Genomic DNA, 20034 nt, shown 5'->3' on the forward strand with positions numbered 1-20034 from the left:
AATAAAAGGCTGTATTATATGTAATTTTTGGATTCTGTCTGCATATGAAATATGTCGTTTTCATATACAGATCCCAATAGGCATTCGTCTAACGTGCAGTCCTAGATAATGATCTCTCTCTTTCTTATACAATTGACATTCAAATAACGTACGTGTTATGTCTTCTATCTCTGGAGCTCTGCAAATACAAGTACGTTCATTATAGGGGACTTGGTTAAATCTTTCATATTTAACCATTGTGTCCAGCTGCTCCATCCTATGGAGTTGATTTCATGGTTTGATCTACCTAATGGGGCTGACAGCTTTACAGGAGTATAACCCCCCCCCCCCCGTTAAAATGCTAAGTATCTGTTCACCGTTAAAAAATCACACACACACATGGTGTATGTACGTATGTATGTTACAGCTCTCATTGTTTTCTATGTGTTAGGTGAGCTCCTTGGAGGGACTTCTATAATTAATTGATGACTAAATTTTTTTCCTAAAAACCCCAGAGATGGTTGATCAGATTCAGTGCACTTCAGTACACTGATTCAATACACTTCAATTCTATATTTTTAAAGTTTGCAAAAGCATTTTAAAAATAATCTCTTTAGTCATTTTTTCTGCAACCTGGTTGGCTGCAATCTGCATGGACTGTGCTATAGTGAATAATGAAGAGGGAGGGACTCATACATGTGCCTATTGTTTCCTATGGCCAGAACATTCAAAACATTTCCTACTTTGTTTTGCTGGAATGCAACTGACTTAGAATGTTCTAACAGAACATTTTGAGTTAGGCTATTTGCCCCAAACTTCAAACAAAACATGCTTTCCTTTTTGTCCATATTCCTTAGGAGCACATGCTACAATACATTTCTTTATGGATAGAAATTACTTACAAATTGTATACATGCTAGAAAAAAAATATGCTTGAGGTTCTGACCAAATATGTAAACTTATGCACAAATGATGTTGAACTAAACTTGCAGCTAGTATTATAAGAAACCAAACAAAAATGGAATAAGCGTATGTATACAGGCTCTAATTTAGACATTCAGCCAGTGGATCGCTGGTGTTTAGTATCCAAGATTTTTCTACATTCATACGTTCTTAAACTTGAAAAATCTTTCTTTTCCAACTGAAAAACTAAGCAATAAGCAACTAAGCAATAAATAATTCTCTGTCACACTGCCCACAACTATGATCAGTTCTGCATCCAATTCTATCCACCCACCTAAGACGGAGCACTTTCACACTGAAGCATTCCAGAAATACTAAAACCAGCTTTTCCCAAACAGATGCGCCAGACTGTAATAGCTAGTTTATAACCAACATGTTTTGTCATGTTAACTGGGAATTATTATAATTGTAGTCCAAAGCATTTTAAGTATGGCAGGTTGGGGAAGGTAAATCTTAATATGGATCCCATTTTAGTGGTTTCTCTATTATTACTTATTTACATTGTAAGCTCAGCTCTGTAAGTGACTGCTGTTGCACCCATGATCAAAACTATGTATTTTTAAAGTTTGAGTCAAGCTCAACTACTGGTGACCATATGGACAAATCCAAGTAACTTTCTAGGCAACAACACGGGCATAATTTGCCAATGCCTTCTTCTGAAATATTTTTAAACATGCCAGCCTAACCTAGTACCTATCTGAAGTCCAAAGTTTGTCCTTCTGTCTTTCTTTTTGATATTGTACATAAAATATTACTGCACATGCCTGCTTCCCCAAGTTAGAGGTTGTTGCAGGAGTAGCACTAGTTGTTTGTTTCTTATAAAAAGCCCATCTCTTTCAGGCTGAGTATAATTCGTATCGTCCTCATGGATGTGTCCATGTAGCTGTCTTGGGAGCAGCAGCAAAAAGTTCTGTCATTTCCTTCTTCTGGGATGCTTTTTCAACTTCCCAGTCTAGCCTGAAGCTTGGGTATTTCCTAGTGATTTCCCCACCCTGCTTAGTTTCTGAGCCCCAGACACATTTACTGAATGGCAAGAAGATGGAATCTCTTTTCCTGAACTCTCCAAGGGTACTTGAAAGAAAGAGAAATAATTCTAACTTATGCCAGTGAAAGTGAGAGAGCAGAAAGTTTAGATGAATTGGCAACACTGGGAGAGACTATATAAAGATTACTACTGGTTATATAAAGTTGTCGTGACTACTGTTTTATGAACTGAAATTATGAAAAATATGTTTAAAAATGTTTAAAAGGCAAATAAGGACTAGTGATGTAATTGCATCTTCAGCAATATGTGTTAGATATGATGTCTAATCAATATACACTGAAAAAAGAGAATTTGAAATATTGAACGAGGAGACCATTTTCTGGAGCATCTGTTTGCTTCAGTTCATGATTCCTAAGCCACTTTTTTACAGGGAAGGAAAGCAAGGATGTTTGTGTTAAGCAGCAGATTGTGCTATTCTGCCTTCATGGAAAATAGGAAAAAATTAGTTAAGATAATTTTAATGATTGGCAAACCTTTCGTATTTTGCTAATACACAATGTTCTATTGCTCTGTCAAGTAGCAAATCTGAATCATGGAGACACTTTTAGTTTTTGACCTTTTTGCTGTTCTCTTACATAAGGGATATACAATCTGTGGTCTTCCACATGGCTCCCCATAGCCCTGGATGTGATTCCCAAAGGCCCCCCCGTAAAAGATAATCAAAGTGTAACTTTTAACATGACAGAAGAAGAAAAATAGCAAATATTGAGAAAGTAGACTATATTAAATTCAAATTTAGTTTTTGTGCTGGCCCCACTCACTTTTGGAATGAGGTCCCCAGCATCCCACTTCAAGTGTGATCCTCAGTTAAAAAAAATAGTGTCCCGCTCTGAAACAAAATCTCATCTGTAGAGTTATCATGGAGGGTGTTACAGATTTCTTTCAAGTGTTTCCATATCATTTACTTACAATTACAAATTGTTTTTCCTTTTCCCTTTATAGATCTTTGTTATTTTTGCTAAACTTATATGCCACCTTTTCTCTAGGAACTCAAGGCAACTTACACAGGGATCTCTTTATTTTAGCCCCCTAACAACAGCTCTGTAAGCTAAGCCAAAACAGGGTGACTGGCCCAAAGTCACCCACAGAATTTCTATTGCTAAGGGTGGATTTCTATCTTGACTTTTTATTCATTCATTTAATTAATTTTTATCCCACCTTTATTATTTTTTTTATAAGTAACTCAAGGTGGCAAACATACCTAATACTGCTTCCTCCTCCTATTTTCCCCACAACAGCAACTCTGTGAGGTGGGTTGGGCTGAGAGAAAGTGACTGGTCCAAGGTCACCCAGCCAGCTGTCATGCCTAAGGCGGGACTAGAACTCACAGACTCCTGGTTTCTAGCCCAGCACCTTAACCACTAGACCAAACTGGCTCTTTTTGATGCTAATCCAATACCTTAACCACCATAACATACTGTCTATCATGAGCATTTGTACTATGTCTTTCACCTCCCTCTGGGCATTTGTACTATGATCTTATTTTAGAGCTCAGTTGGTTTATGTGGAGTTTCTGAGCATGGAGATTTTAAACTGAAAATTTAATCCTGTCCTCTTTGGCTAAATTCATGGAACAGGTAACACAACACAACCAAAAACCCCAATGTATAAACAATAGACAAGACCGGGATGTGTGGAACATTGGCTTTCTGTAGTTGATCTAAAATGCTGTTGGGGAACAAACTGTCCCCATAGGTATTACTCAAAACATAGCCAGGTGGTGTAGTAGTCAAGGCATCAGACTAGAGACCAGGGGTCTGTGAGTTCTAGTCCCACCTTAGGCACAAATCCAGCTGGGTGACCTTGGGCCAGTCACTCTCTCACAGTCCTTGGAAGAATGCAATGGCAAACCATTTCTGAAAAAGCTTGCCAAGAAAACTGCAGGGACTAGTCCAGGCAGTTGCTAGGAGTCAATAGTGACTCAAAGGCACAAAAAAATAAAAAGTAACTCAGAACAGCAACTAACTAGGAATATGCATAATAGCAACATCTTGAAACAATGAGGATACAATATAACGTTCAGTGCAAACGAAAACAGAAATCTATAGTCACATAGGATAGGAATTTCAATAGGTGCACCTTCACATAGGGGTACAGTAGAACTTTGATTTGAAGGGCAATTTGGGAGGAAGAGCTGCCTATAAAATCTGAATATCTGCTAAATTTGAATGTACATCATTTATGTCAATTCACATCATTTATGTAAATGGCATGATTTGTAATAAAACCCTCAATTTAAAGGATATTAGTAAATCAAATGGGGTGAAGTCTGAATAAAAACATATCTACTGTATCTGGTTTGTTAACCTGAGATTTTACTGTATAAGGAAAACAGCACCTGCTACAATTCTTTCTACATGTAAAAGTTCAGAAGTCCTCTTCTACTGATTCCGGACCAGAAGGGGGCAAACGTTTTTCTGCCAAAGGCCATATTTCAGCACAGGAAATTTAATTGGAAGCCGATTCCATGGTAGGCAGGCCCAGAATCATAAATGGGGACTGCTATCCACATTCTTTCTCTGAAACCATTTTTCTTTCCCTTTCTCTGCTCAGAATATGCTGGGAAGATTGGGAACAAAGCACTCTTGCAAGAGGTCTGACTAGAGCTTCGGAAATAGGCTGTGTAGCACAAATAATTAAACTGAGGACCATATACAGTCCTACAGACACGGCTTACCAATACCCTAGCCCAGTGGTCTGAATCAAATGGCTAATCAATAACCATATTACAGCTGCCAGAACCACCCAATGTGTTTGATCTGTTTTATGGTAATTTTGAGAGATAAAATGAACACCTTGCAGAGGCTTAAGGCACAATTTCACCCCTTAAAAAATCCTAGTCCCTCCTTCCCCATCAGGCCTGCTGTCTGAGCAAACCCACTTTTGAAATTCAGTCCTCAGCATGCTGTATGACGCTCACTGTGGCCCTCAAGACTATATCCTTGTCCTAGATATTGCCATAAGGACAAGTCTGTACAGTACAAGTTATTTAGGTTCAAGGGACACACTAGTCTTTGGGTGGCCTGCCAGGGAGCCACAATTCAAAAACCAATTGATCCACAAGTTAGCTAAATATAGGGTGGATGGCATAACAAAGTGGACACACAGTTGGCTCAAAAATCACTCAAAAAGTGCTCAACAATTGTTCTTCATCAAACTGAAGGGAGGTACTGGAGAGGTGCTACAAACCTCAGCTCTGCGCTTGTGTAAAAAAACAATAGAGGAAATGCTTATAAAATTTGCAGATGATTTAAAACTTAATGGGATAGCTAATACTTTAGAAGAAAGAAGTAACATTTAAAACAATGTTGATAGAGAAATGGGCTAAAAATAGCAGAGTGAAATTTAACAAATGAAGTAGAGATAAATGCAAAGTTTTTCACTTAGGAAAAAAGAAATCCAATGCACGGGAACAGGATCAGGAATAATTGGTTTGGTAATAATGTTTGTGAAAAAGATCTTGAAATAACTACAAACTGAAATAGTTTGCATAGTTTCCATTTCACAGAAATAAATATTCCCCTGTATTCTGTGTTGGTCAGACGCCACATTAACTACTATGTCATTTGCAGTACTGTACTTTAAGAAGGATTCAAATGAATTTGAGTAAGTTCAGAGAAGAGCAAAAAAAGAATGATCAAGGGACTAGAAATTAAACCCCATTAAATGAAATTAAAGAAATTGGAAATGCCTTGTGAAAATACACTGAGTTGTTGTTTATTCATTGTCACTTCTGACTCTTTGTGACTTCATGGACCAGCCCATGCCAGAGCTTCCTGTCGGTCATCAACACCCCCAGCTCCCCCAGGGACGAGTCCGTCACCTCTAGAATATCATCCATCCATCTTGCCCTTGGTCGGCCCCTCTTCCCTTTGCCTTTCACACTCCCTAGCATCAGCATCTTCTCCAGGGTGTCCTGTCTTCTCATTATGTGGCCAAAGTATTTCAGTTTTGCCTTTAATATCATTCCCTCAAGTGAGCAGTCTGGCTTTATTTCCTGGAGTATGGACTGGTTGGATCTTCTTGCAGTCCAAGGCACTCTCAGAATTCTCCTCCAACACCACAGTTCAAAAGCATCTATCTTCCTTCTCTCAGCCTTCCTTATGGTCCAGCTCTCACAGCCGTATGTTACTACTGGGAATACCATTGCTTTAACTATGCAGACCTTTGTTGTGTGATGTCTCTGCTCTTGACTATTTTATCGAGATTTGTCATTGCTCTTCTCCCAAGGATTAAACGTCTTCTGATTTCCTGACTGCAGTCAGCATCTGCAGTAATCTTTGCACCTAGAAATACAAAGTCTTTCACTGCCTCTACTTTTTCTCCCTCTATTTGCCAGTTATCAATCAAGCTGGTTGCCATAATCTTGGTGTTTTTGAGGTTTAGCTGCAAGCCAGCTTTTGCACTGTCTGCTTTCACCTTCATCATAAGGCTCCTCAGTTCCTCTGATACACTGAGGGGGATATGTTATAATTCTTTATATACCTGAAAGGCTATCATACAGAAGACCAATACTTATTCTCTGTCATCCCAGTGAGCATGATACAGAAAAATGGAGTTAAGTGACAAGGCAACAGATTACAGCTGAATGTTAAGAAATTTTTTCTAATAAGGGCACTTCAGCAATGAAACCAATTATCCAAAGAGGTGAAGCATTCCTCTTCACTTGAAGTGTTGATGCAGAGGTTGGATAATCATGTTTAAACTTACTTCATTTTTTTTATTAGTACCTTTCTTTGTAGACTACAGGAATGATGGATGTAGTATCTATCTTAACTGTAGCAATGCATAAAAAATAAACTTTAGCAACCTTGTTAAATATAGACTGGGTGACTTGTATATCAGATAGACCTACAGATGAAGATTATCTTACAAAACCTTTTCTTCACAAATCCACACTTATAGTTTTTCTTGATACTTACATATCAGTGTTTTATGATCTTCTCTAGAAGCTTCCAATGTACTAATGTTAGATTGAATGACCTGTGGTTTCCTGGCTCCTCCTTTTCCCATTTTGGATATGAATGACATTTGCCAGTATCTGGGATTTTACCCCGGATTCTCAAAAGTAAGAAACAGAAGTTCAGACAGACCACCAAGTTTCTTCAGTACCACAGCATGCGAAACAATTGGCCATGGAGGTTTGAACTTATATAAGGTCAGTTCAGTATCCCCTTCATATATTTTCTATCAAGCTCAGGCTAAAATCCTGCTATTCACAGTTGCCCAGTGCGATATGTATCTTTAAAGATGACAAAGCCAAAATAGAAGTTGAATAGTTCTATGTTCTTTTCATTATATGTTAATATTTTATCATCTTCACTGAGCAGCTGATAAACCATTTTTCCTTCCTTTTATTTTGAAAATACTGAAGAATACTTTTTTTTATTCTTGGCTTTATCTGTTTCAGTTCATTCAGTGATTTCATTTTCCTGACACCATCTCTACAAATCCAAGTTATCTGTATTTATTCTTGTGTCCTATCCCTTTTTCTACATACTCTAAGAGTCCTTCCCCCCCCCCGATCATTACTTTTTTAGGAGCTTGCACCCATTTCTCCTGTGGCTGACTTTTATTTAGCACCATCATGGTTTATTAAAATCTGCTTTTTTGAAGTCCGAGATACATGGCATAGGGCCTGGTTACTTGAGGGACCAACTGTCTCCCATAGTATTTGCCCAGCTGATTCAATTTTTCAGGGTTGGCAATCTCTGTATCCATTCAACAATGTCATCTATTAGGACCCTGGAAGCACACCTTCTCTGTAGCAGCACCTGCACTCTGGAATAAGGTTGCCCTCAAGATCTGGATGGCACTCACCTTGCTGCTGTTCAGAAAGGCCTTGATGACCTGGCTCTCTGCTCAGGTCTTTGGTGAGGGAGAGTGAAGACCCCTTGCTTTGTCCAATCTGTTCTTTTCACCATCTTTTATCGCATCTGGTTTTATTGTATTTCCTTTGTTTTAGTTGTTGCGAGACACCCAGAATCATTGAGAATTGGGTGACATAAAATTAATAAAGACATTCGAATATATTCAGGTTTAGGTGCTCTTAAATCAAGAGTATCATTATTTCATTATTAGTCCTCTTCCCAAATTCCTACTCATTTCACTTTATTAAGTTTTCCTTATTAGGCTTAAAGAAGAATAACTGATCTACCTGTTCCTTAATCCACCTTATAAATGGAAGAAAGCTAACAGCACGAGAAGTCAGACATTTTCTGGAAGGATATGTTTGACAGAGTTGACTTCCCATATGATTTGGGGTAATTCTACTCCTTCCTGTGTTCTGGAAAGATCCACAATGTTATTTTAGAAATCTTTGCCCATATTTTTTACTTGGTTGGAGAATCTGTAGCAGATATCAACAACCATATTGCTTTTATTCTTTCCTCTATTTATTTTAAATTAGATGGTCAACAGTGACACCAAATTCCCAGAATATCCAAATACAGTATGCCTATCTGTGCAGATCTCGATATTCTGATATACTATATAGTATATAGTTTCTTCTCCTTTTTTATTATTGCTTCTGCTTCTTTTGAACAAGTTCCAGTACATCCTTCAATTCTGTATTACAATTATGAGAAGTATTCCACTAGATCTCAGTGATACCGGATACATCACATTTCCCCTCATACAATAAGAGTTTAACTTCATCTTATTTTTCTCATACTCTGAGCATCAGTGTAAGCATAAAAACCATGAATATTGCAGGCTAACACTCTTCCTGCTTTCTCATTAACCGATTAAAAGACCCCAGTATAGTTACTCTCCCCCATCCTCCTATGGTCACAATTCCTTATCTGAAAATCTTATTTCTGGGTTTTCATCTTCAATTTCCACAATATTCAGTTTAAAGCTCTTCAATCAAGCTCATAACACCTCATCCAAACATATTGTTTCCAAACCTTGTGAACCTATTTTGCACAGCAAACACAGAGAAGATACTATTTTCAAATCCAAGGTGATAATGGTTGCAGCTGCTGTTGGTAGTATCATTTTCTCCCCCCAAAAACAGGACAGGATAACTTTTAGTAACTTTATTCTTAATAATAATACAAGTAATCATGTTTAAAATAGTTGACTATCAATATTTAATTGCAGGATGACAATCTTTCTTCTCATTTTCTTTTATTGGAGTGACAGTGAATGGGTAAGCAATTCATGAATCAGAACAAAATATTCCTGACGGCAATCACAGTTGTTTGCTGTTCTTTCCCTTTGTGTTGGACCTTTGTTCTATAGAAAACTATCTAAAAACGCTATTAGACTGAAAGCAACAATTCTTCCTTGTTCCATGAGAACCTGTTTTCATTTGTACCATCTTTAAGGTTCTTTTCTCCCATTCCCTTCTGTAAGATGAGTCATTCATGACTGATTCATGATCTATGCAGAGATGAGCCAGCGCTAAAGGCACTTTGATGCTGCTTCTTTGAAGGATCTATTTTCCTGTCTATTAATGGTGTTATATGTTTAGCAAAAGACATGAAAAAATGTTCCTTTTCCCAATAAACTCAGCACCTCCTTTCTTTTTTCTTCCAGCTTCTCTTAGTTAGATATAATTCTGTATGTTGCCAATTCAAAAAACTTATCTAGTTTTTTCTTTTGCTGTAATTTCTAAATATTCTGATGCAACGTACCCCTTTTTACCAATGTCCATTGCAGTTATGCTATCTTTATTTGTATTGTTTATTACATCTATTCCATTCTTACTCCAACAAACTCAAAATATAACAGATTTGCCTTGGAAGCAGTCTGAGATAATATTGTCAGTCTACATCAACAGCAAAACTAGACAAATACTCTGGTTGCAAAAACTTGCTTTTCTTAATTAAACACAGAAATCTACAAAAGGGAACCAAACACAAAAGGGTGTCTCAGTGGGAGGTTTTAATTACCGGCAACACTGCAAACCTACATTTACTACTCAGATACTAATGGATGCTGACTCTTTCCATAAGCCTTGGGTTAGGATAGGTGCCTGTAGAATTTTCTATGATTCTTTGTTTTTATGGATGTACATGGTCTACATTTTTACTATTATTCAGTGTTTTTGACATGGTAAATCACCCAGGCTTCTAAATTATATAAATGAATACATATATACATGCATTGAACCTGCTGTGTTGTTGCTGTTTTTTTAAAAAGAAAATAAATCGGAAATTCTTGCTTATCAGCTGCAAAACATCCAAATATCTACCAGTGCATCCTGATTTACTTTCCTGTCCATTTTTATCCCAGAAAAGTAACTTATCTTAGACTCTTAACAAAAAAGTGAAGCTGAAAGTTAAGTTTTATGGCACTTATATATATAACTCTCATAACTGAGCTCTTCTTAGTTAGGTTATGTGTATTTTAATCTGTAACATTTACATCAGAGTAGTGGAGCCTCACCTACTGAAAACACTTTCTGGTATCATACAGAAAGCTTGCTTTACCCTTTGAAATGTTGTATCTCATGAAGGTATAGAAAACTTTGTCTATGAAATGCTACAACCTCCACACCATGCCCTATTTCATTTTTATAAGTACTGCATGCATTCCCACTTCATAAAAAGCTAGAGAATTTCAAAACAAAAGAGAACAGGTGTGACATGCCAACATGTCATGTAAATAAGGTTTTGTGAACATTATTTTTTCATAAAATGAAAAAATAAGTGGCAACATAACATTAATAGTAACAGGCAACTGAAACTGGATTACCAGGCAAGATCTAGTAAAAAGAAAAATTTGAGAAATGCCAGCAATGAGGGACTTTCTAAGCAACATTCAGCATAGAATGGATTAAACAGAGCACATCGCAAGACACTCATCTCTATAAAGCATGTGCTCAGAAAAAGCAGAAAGAGGAAACAAGTAAAATCACAGTAGAAGACAGGAATTACAGAAATGAATGCTAGCCTGTTGTGATGCTGAAAAGTGCAGAAGCTTGAAGAGGAAGTTATGCATAATACGCAGTACAACATGTCACATAAGTTTCAAGTAGGTTCCAATTAATAGCAACAGAAATTGACTTCTCCTGGGCAATTAAAACATGGATTTATTATTTTTTAAAACTTGACAGTACTATGCAGTCCCATGCAATGGCAAAGCTTCAGAAGAAACAACAGTACAAAAAAAGTCAGCTGTGCCAATGTCACTAGAGGAACAATCCCCAATTTTGCTGTTCCAAAAACAGTGCCTGTGCACTGCCTAACCCCTTTCTCAGTTTCCATCTCTTCAAGGGAGGAAAAAAAACAGGCAATTTGTACATTTCAACTCATTTCCCTTTAAAACTAGAGAATGTAATACTCTGAGAAAAACATCATCTGTATAAATCAGGAATAAATCAGTCATGTTGATAGCTGTGCAAAAGGAGACACCCACAACTAAAGAGTGGTGATGAAACTAATAATTAAGACAGGCAAACCTCACATTTTGAAGTTTCTCAATATATCAACAGGTTTGATAATGTAAAATGCTTTTGTTGAATTTTTCATTGAATTTCTAACTTAAATTAGTACTTCTACATTTTTACTAACAATCAAAATACAAAATACCTTTTCATTTTGTTTAAAAAAGGACAATAATTTAGATGATATCATGTATCCCATCACCAGTTCCCTTATCTAAACATGGGTTGGCACAGAAGTGTGTTCTATGCTGCCCTTTCGGGTAGTCAGTATTTCTGATTGAGATACACGGTCAAAGAAATGATTGGCATATGGTAAGGACTACACTCAATGTTCTTCTTCCCACCACCATCCCTACTCCCATCCCAATAAATATAGGCTGTAATTTCTTTGAGGGAACAGCACAAAGCCTCTAAGCCTGTAAGATTTTTAAATTAAATCTTAACATCAGGGGTTTGGGGGTTAAACCTGCTTTGTTGCAGTGTGAAGTCTCTGCTACCTAAGACCCAGTTTATGAGCTTGTCTGTCGCAGTTCACTGGTACAATTTATCACTGTTAATAGATCCAAAACTTCTGTTCTCAGATGTTCTGGGATTCTCTCTTATAACCAAATATAAGGCACCGAAGGGAGGCCATGTGCAAATAAAGACGCAATTAGGAGAAGGAAGAGAGCATGGTTTTTAGAAAGCAAATCCTATATACTGTATCAAGGGTACAGAATCTGAAGGCCCCAGAGCCTTATGCAGCCCCCCAAAATCTTGGGAGATCCATAGAATGCTCCAAAATTTGCCTTCACATTGTAATGGAGAAAATGATGAAATATATTTTAATTAATTGTATTACGTTTATATTCAAATTAGATTTTTTAAATCTTGGCCCTACTCTCCTTTTGAATGCAGCCCCCAGCAAATAAAGCAAAGTCTAGTATGGCCCTCAGCCCCTCCAACAGGCATTAGCACTATATACTAATAATAAATAAATAATGTTTGCTAGTTGGAGAAGGTAAAGTGCAATGTATGTATGTATGTATGTAAAAGAGGACTGAAAATAGCCCCATTACTACTATATATACTGAGTAATCAAAGAATCCTAAATCCAGTGGGAAGAGGAACAGAATGGAAGGCCTTCGATAAGGAATGCAACACATTTGTGACAGGTCCTAAAAGCCAATATTTCACAATGTAGCAGGACACTGTTTCAAGGGCTGCTCTTGCAATGTCTTTAGCCTTATGCTGTACAAATAGACTATTTATATTCTAATTGAATAAGATTCTTAAAATAAAATAATGTATCATATCAATCCACCCTCCAGAGAAGACCCTATAGAAAAAAATCGAGTAAGAGGATCTAACTACTATAATTAATTACCAAAAAAATCCATAATGTTTTTATAATCAGTAACTTGCATTTCAGCAAGCTCACTTCTCATTTTAGCTACCAAGTAACAAGCAGTGCCTCTGAGGAGGGTAAACAATAAAATATGGTTCTGGTCTATTCCTTTGTCACTATCATCCACTTGCTACAGGGCTGAAGTTTTTGACAGCAGGGAAATAGACATCATTTTCACTAATTTCCTGCCAAACAGCTGTGAAAGGCATGATTACAGGGATCAGGGTAATAGGCGGCTTTCCTCATGTTGCAGAACTTCATCCCAACAGCTCCAGCCAACATAGCCAAAGGTGACAAATACTGGAAGAGGCACCTGGAGGGCCAAAAGTTGTCCATCCCTCCGCTAAAACAAGAGAAGCCTCAGCCTGCTTTCCAGTCCCACTTCAGAAATATACTTACTGGATCCAGTGAGAAGGAAATAAAGGTGCCAGCTCCTCTGCAGGGAATAATACTACTTTACAGTGTAAAACTCCTACTAAATGTATAATGATGTCTTTGGGTAATGAGGATGTAAATTGCTCAGCAGTGCTCAGTTTGTTACAGGCACTGGCACCACCAATAGCTACAGTATTATATAAATAAGTCATTACAACTACAGAAAACTGGCATTTATTTTCTCAGCAATCAGTGTGGGATGGCCCCTAGACTGTAAATGGTTATTGATGAAATGATCTCCAGATTTCATGGTCACCAGACTAAGAATTTTCCAAGGCTATTTTAAAAATAGGAAAAAAAATAGACTGAATTACCATTGGAATAAAACCCTTTCCCAATATATAGCACCATGCTAAATTTATTGAAAAATGGTTCTCTTGTTCTAGACTTATGTTGTTTAAAATAGTATGCATTAAGAATTGGTCTGAAAGAAAGATGATCTTTTAGCTGTTCTAGCTTTTTTCTGAACAGATTTTTATACCGATTCAAGAACTTGCAAACACTCTTTAGCAAAAGATGAATGTAAAGGAACAACAACAAAGGCTATCTATATACATTCTATGACACTAGATACTTCTTTCAAGATTAATCTATGACACAAAGAGAGGATGCTATGGCTGCACAAGGAAATGTTGCTTGGAGTCAGAATATTTGATTCAGTACCACTGTTGCTCATAATAGTTCTGTAAGGTATTCCATAATTTTCTTTTTTTCCCTTTTTGCTGTAGCAAATACTTAGCTGAGCTTGCAACCTCAAAAGTAACCTTAAGACCTAAATCTGTATCTGAGCAGTACAACCAATGATGACCTAAGCCTGTAACAGCCAGAGAATTTAGCTACTGTACATCAGTTGCTACAGCCTACAAAGAGCACTGCTTACCCTAATCTCTCCAAACACGCAGATGAAATTATATTGCGTTGGCATCCAGTATCAACCACAACTTGAAATTCCTTCCCAGCACACTGTAGAGAGAAACACAGTGATTTTGTAAAAAATCAGCTGATGGTAAATGAATTATCTGTATTTCTATTGTTTTTCGATACAGTTCTAGAAATAAGTTCTATCTCCACTCCCGTCCCTAAGCATTTGGGATACAGTAAATGTGTTCACACAGAACATTTACCCACACTTGACTTTACCAAGGGTTATTCTGTTTTCCCAATAAACTTAATAAAGCAAAGTACCATAAATTAACAGCAAGGGCTGAAGTTGCACAGAATGCTTGACTAATGTATCATTGAATACTTTGTGGTCCAGTGGGCCATACAAACCCCGTCTTTGGATTTATTTATTCGATTTTTATCCTGCTTTTTATTTAAGAGCTCAAGGCACTATTTATAGCCTACAACAACTCTGCCATAATGGAGAATATATACAGTCAGGACCAAAAATACTGGAACAAGGATAACTGTTTTGGCATTTGGCCTCTGTACACCACCACATTGAAGTTGAAAGGAAACACACCCAGATGGGAGCGAAGTCAGGACTTTCAGCTGTCACTCAAGGGGTTTGACAAAAGTGGGGCACTAACCATTCAGGAAGTACAGCCAGTGGCATACACACACACCCATCGTTGGTGGCTCATAAGTAATGGAATGAATGGCTGACAAGCAGCTGCATGGCCAGGTGTGGCCTGTTTCCTGGGTACCCCATGACCAATCAAGCAGATAAAAGGCCTGGAGGTGGTTCTGAGTGTTACATTTGCATTTGGTAGCTGTTCACTGGAACCTCAACATGAGGTCCAAAGTGGTGTCCATGCTAGTGAAGGAAGCCATCATTAGGCTGAGAAAACAAAATAAACCCATCAGAGAGATAGCAAAAACATTGGGAGCAGCTAGTACAACAGTTTGGAACATCCTGAAAAAGAAGGAATTAACTGGCAAGCTCAGCAACAGCAAAAGGCCTGGAAGACCACGGAAGACAACTAAAGTGGATGACCATAGAATTCTGCTCATGGTGAAGAGGAATGCTTTCACGACATCTAGCCAGGTCAAGGAGGCTCTTGAGGAGGTAGGCATGTCACTGTCAACATCTACAGTCAAGAGACCGCTTTATGAATGTAAATACAGAGGCTTCACAACAAGGTGCAAACCACTGGTAACGCTCAAGAACAGAAAGGCCAGATTAGACTTTGCCAGCAAACACCTAAAACAGCCTGCCCAGTTCTGGAATAAGATTCTTTGGACTGATGAAACCCAGATTAACTTGCACCAGAATGATGGGAAGAGAAAAGTATGGAGAAGGAAACGAACAGCTCATGATCCAAAGCATACCACATCATCTGTCAAACATGGTGGAGGCAGTGTTATGGCATGGGCATGTAAGGCTGCCAATGGAACTGGGTCACTGGTGTTTCTTGATGACCTGACTGCTGATAAAAGCAGCAGGATGAATTCTGAAGTGTATAGGGCTATACTTTCTGCTCAGACTCAGCCAAATGCTGCGAAACTGATAGGACGCTGCTTCATATTGCAGATGGATAATGACCCAAAACATACAGCAAAAGGAGTTTCTCAAGGCAAAGAAGTGGGATGTTCTTCAATGGCCAAGTCAGTCACCTAATCTCAACCCAATAGAGCATGCTTTTCACTTACTGAAGACAAGACTGAAGAAAGAAAGACCCACAAACAAGCAGCAGCTGAAGGCAGCTGCAGTAAAGGCCTGGCAAAGCATCCCGAGGGAGGAAACTTAGCATTTGGTCATGTCCATGGGTTCCAGACTTCAGGCAGTCATTGACTGCAAAGGATTTTCATCCAGGTATTAAAGACGATCCTTATGTTTGTAATAATGTTGGTTTGTTCCATTACTTATGAGCCACCAACGATGGGGGTGTGTGTATGCCACTGGCTGTACTTCCTGAATAGTTAGTGCCCCACTTTTGTCAACCGCCTTGAATTACAGCTGTAAGTCCTGACTTCGCTCCCATCTGGGGGTGTTTCCTTTCAACTTCAATGTGGTGGTATACAGAGGCCAAATGCCAATTATCCTTGTTCCAATATTTCTGGTCCTGACTGTATAGCTCAGGGTTGATACATACACAGTAATGCTGGGTTCTTGATGTTCTCTGAGCTTGCATCTCTTCCTGCAGACCTATCCTGGCAATGAGACCTCTGCAGGAAGAGCAGCATACTCAGGGAACACCCAGAAACCAACATCACAACAACTCTGTGACATAAATTAAGCTGAGAGACAATGACTCACCCAGTGAGCTTATATTACTAAGGGTGGAGTTTTCCAAGTTAAAATGTATTTCATATACTAAAGCTCAAAGCCCCATAATGAAGCCATGCTTTTTTAAGGACTATTAGATGGGAAAACAAAATGGAGAAATTTTAAGATGTGCAAATGCTGTTAGAAAGACAGTGGACAGTTTATGTTTGCTAAAAAAAAAAGTTAAATTGGATTATATGAAAGTGTACTTCTGCCCCCTTTTTATATGCAAGTGGCAGTTGAATATGTCAGAAGAAACAAAGATAAGTTGAATGCAGTGGGAATGGGGTATTTAAGAAAAGTCTGTATGGTAAAATGGGAGGGGTTACAAGATCAAGAATGAACAGGTGATGCTTGAATGTTACCATGGATGTTTTGTTCCTTACTGTGGATATATTTTTGCTGTAAACTGCTGTTAGTCAATTCACTGAAATCAGCCATATACAAGTTTAATAAGTGTATGTATGTATGTCAAAAGGCTTTTGTTCATACAGAGATTACAAATGAGGATTGAATTGTAAAACAAATATATGAAGGAAAAATGAATGGGTTGAGCAGAAGGGGAAAACTAATAGAGTCACCATGGCTAGATAGAGTTAATAAAATCCTGAAAAAAAGAGAGATGAGAAGTTTAAAAAGCAAGAGGCAATATATCAAGCAGAATGTGAACTCTGGTGAAAGCAAGGATGGCTTGTAAGAACAGAAAAGTACAGAGAAATATAGTGAATACTGTGTAAGTAAACTAGATTTAGCCAGATTTCCCTTCCTTTTCTCCTACCCCTTTCCTTTCTTCTGCATGCTATCTTTTATTATTTTTCTGTGCTTTGCACAGTAATGTTTATCAAAAGGGAATAGAAAGACGTGTGTTTTACTGAAGTCAGACTGGTTAATGCATGCTGGGTACATATGACACACTAGACTAAAATGCAATCGCCTAGTCTGTGTTCAATGAATCGTGCAAATTCAGCCAGTGTAATTAATTTGCAGGCAATTGGGTTGAGTCAATTCTTTTCCTTTGTGAAGGACCTCAATAGCTATTGCTCAGAACATGGGGAATAACTCCAGGGCTTTAGGATTACAAGCTGAGCTGCTGGAAGTTATTCCCATGATCACAGTTACTCAGAGGAGTAGCTCTGTTAGTTGTAACAAAATCACACAGGCTACATTTGTGTGACTAAGCCAAAGAGCATAGCTCTCGACCTCCCCATTCCCATCATGCATTGGTCTTTAACAGTTTCAGGTCTGGTGTTTAATCCAAACAAAATACCACTTGGGGTTCAGAGAAACTGTAATTTAACCCTACAATGACAAATTCCAGTTTCTATCATCCAAAATGGTAGCCATTCCAAGTCTGAATGACACAATAAACCTAAGATGCTAGTTTAAGGGCTGTCCACAATGCAGCATGAAGATAAAATGCTGGTTTGCACATACTCTTTAACTTGATTTTTTTTAGCTTAATGTGCGATGTAAACTCAGCTCAAATTTTGGGGCATCTTAAAGGATTTCTGTAAAGAAATCTAAGACTTTAAGATATTAAAAGTCTTTGCTTTTGCAAGAAAACTGAAGCTTTGTTTATGAAAAATTGATTCATTTTGGATTATTATGTTTCGGGGGCATTACGCAAAGGAAAGCTACATGTCAAGCTGTAAGAGTCAGGGTCTGTCACTGCTTAAGGTGTTTAAGGCCAGCAAATATAGCCTAGCAGCCAGGAATATTGGCCTTTCAAATGCTTACTATCTTCTCATTTCTTCCCATAGGCAACAAAGAGAAGGCTCAATTTTGAACTGATTAAGTTGTGAGGTTGCGTAAAGGATGGTAACCCTCAGATCTGAAGAGGCCTGGAGTAGGGTGCTCCTGAGTCTTACCCTGGAAAGCCCTGCCACCTTGAGAAGGAAGAACACAGAACCGTCTCAAATTAAAGGAACTGAGCTAAGGGATCACCTGTAAGACAAGAAAACTTACCTGGCAGCGTATGAGAATGAGGTCCTCTTCCTCTGTCTTGGAGGGACTATCCAGTTTCATTTGGTTCAGTTTATTTGTCTGAACTGAGAGATCGTTCTTCTGAGAGCACGTCCCTCGGCTGTGCCGCAATCTTGACATATTTGTTTCCATGAGGCGTCTCTGCAGAATGTTGTGTGGTTGCTTAAAAAAAAAATTCAGGGCATGGGAGAGAAATGCAGGTAAAGCAAGGCCAGATTGTAGCACTTGATAGTCATTTAAAGTTTCAAAGATCCAATGATTAAAAATCAAGAGCAGCCCATTAGGTACAAATCAGCAGTGATTAATTAGTAGTGGATTACTGTCAGCATCTGAATTTAAGTTGTATTTTACAGAGACAAAACAGCAACCATTACATTATCAACATACAGCAATCAGTTAAGCAAAAGCATTTGTGCTTACGTCAGTTATAACCCAATTTCCAATACACGAATCTGATTCATTCACCACATCAAGTTCTAATTTCTTTACTATACATGCCATTAGTGGCTGGGTGCACTTAACACATTAAGCCAACACCATATAAGCCATATGATGCCTGAAGTATAGAAGAAATCCTTCCCTGAAACAAGAAACCATTTTTTCACTCATCTCTCACTCTTTCTCTTACAGAAATGATCAAAGACTTGAGCAAATTTATATGTGAGAGAGCGCTCAAAAATTTCCAAACCTGGATCAACTTGCTCTTGCCCATAATGTAGAAGTTGATACAGCTATTAAAAGCACAGAAGTTTGGTATTCTTTGTTTTGTGCTGCATCCTGACAACTGACAAAACTGCAACACAAGTTAAGTCAACCCCTATGTTTCTGTGTGTTTGTGTTTTGTGCCTTTAAGTCAGTTTTGACTCCTGGCAACCGCCTGGACAAGTCCCTGCAGTTTTGGAAGTCATTTGCCATTGCCTTCTTCCTAGAGCTGAGAAGGAATGAATGGCCCAAGGTCACCCAGCTGGCTTCATGCCTGAGGTAGGACTAGAACTCAGTCTTACAGCCTTCTGGTTTCTACCCTCGTGCTTTTTAAACATTACACTAAACTGGCTGTCTCATAACTGACAGCTAGGCATAAAAAAAAATTTAGATGGTGTTGCTGCTTTTGCCACTTTGGCCTGATAAGATGCCACACCTTCAAACATGTATTTTTCCAAGAATACCATCCAGGAATACGGGAAAGGTCTCTCATTCGATGGTTGTCTTATGCTTTGCAGAGAAAAGGATCTTAAGTTCAAGACATGATACCATGTCTGAGAAAGAAACCCATCTGAAATGCCACATTTGCTGCCAATCAGTGTGGACTAGGAAAGCTGATGCTTCTAATTCCCATTAACCTTGGCCATTCACCATGAATTGGTTGCCAAAAATATGGAGGACAACACATTGCGTACCCATTGTCATCAACCAGTCAGATGCCAAAATCTTCGTTCAGTGGCCATCCCCTGAGCTATAACAACCACCCTGATTTTTCCTGCTCTACACATAAATGGAATAAATGGCTATACCTGGCTTCTCACTTGTTTTCAGTATATGTACTGTGCTTTATCTGGCTGTTTTGAAAAAAAAAGAGAAGAAGAGAGAGGGAGAAGAAAACTCCCTGGCAATTCAAATACATTCTTCCTATATACACC

At 38.2% G+C, this 20034-nt stretch overlaps 1 protein-coding gene across 2 annotated transcripts in view; it reads right to left on the minus strand.

Moving 5' to 3' along the window:
• Nucleotides 1-20034, minus strand: part of NRIP3 (nuclear receptor interacting protein 3) — a 38204-nt gene that overhangs the window by 5435 nt on the left and 12735 nt on the right. For both annotated transcript variants that reach the window (XM_063289432.1, XM_063289431.1), the window contains exons 2-3: nt 18380-18559; nt 14084-14166 (exon numbers count right to left, since the gene is read on the minus strand). In XM_063289432.1, coding sequence (XP_063145502.1) covers nt 14084-14166; nt 18380-18559 — 263 coding nt within the window. The remainder of the gene's footprint in view (nt 1-14083; nt 14167-18379; nt 18560-20034) is intronic.

The sequence above is a fragment of the Candoia aspera genome, chromosome 1, assembly GCF_035149785.1.
Source record: "Candoia aspera isolate rCanAsp1 chromosome 1, rCanAsp1.hap2, whole genome shotgun sequence".
Classification (NCBI taxonomy): domain Eukaryota; kingdom Metazoa; phylum Chordata; class Lepidosauria; order Squamata; family Boidae; genus Candoia; species Candoia aspera.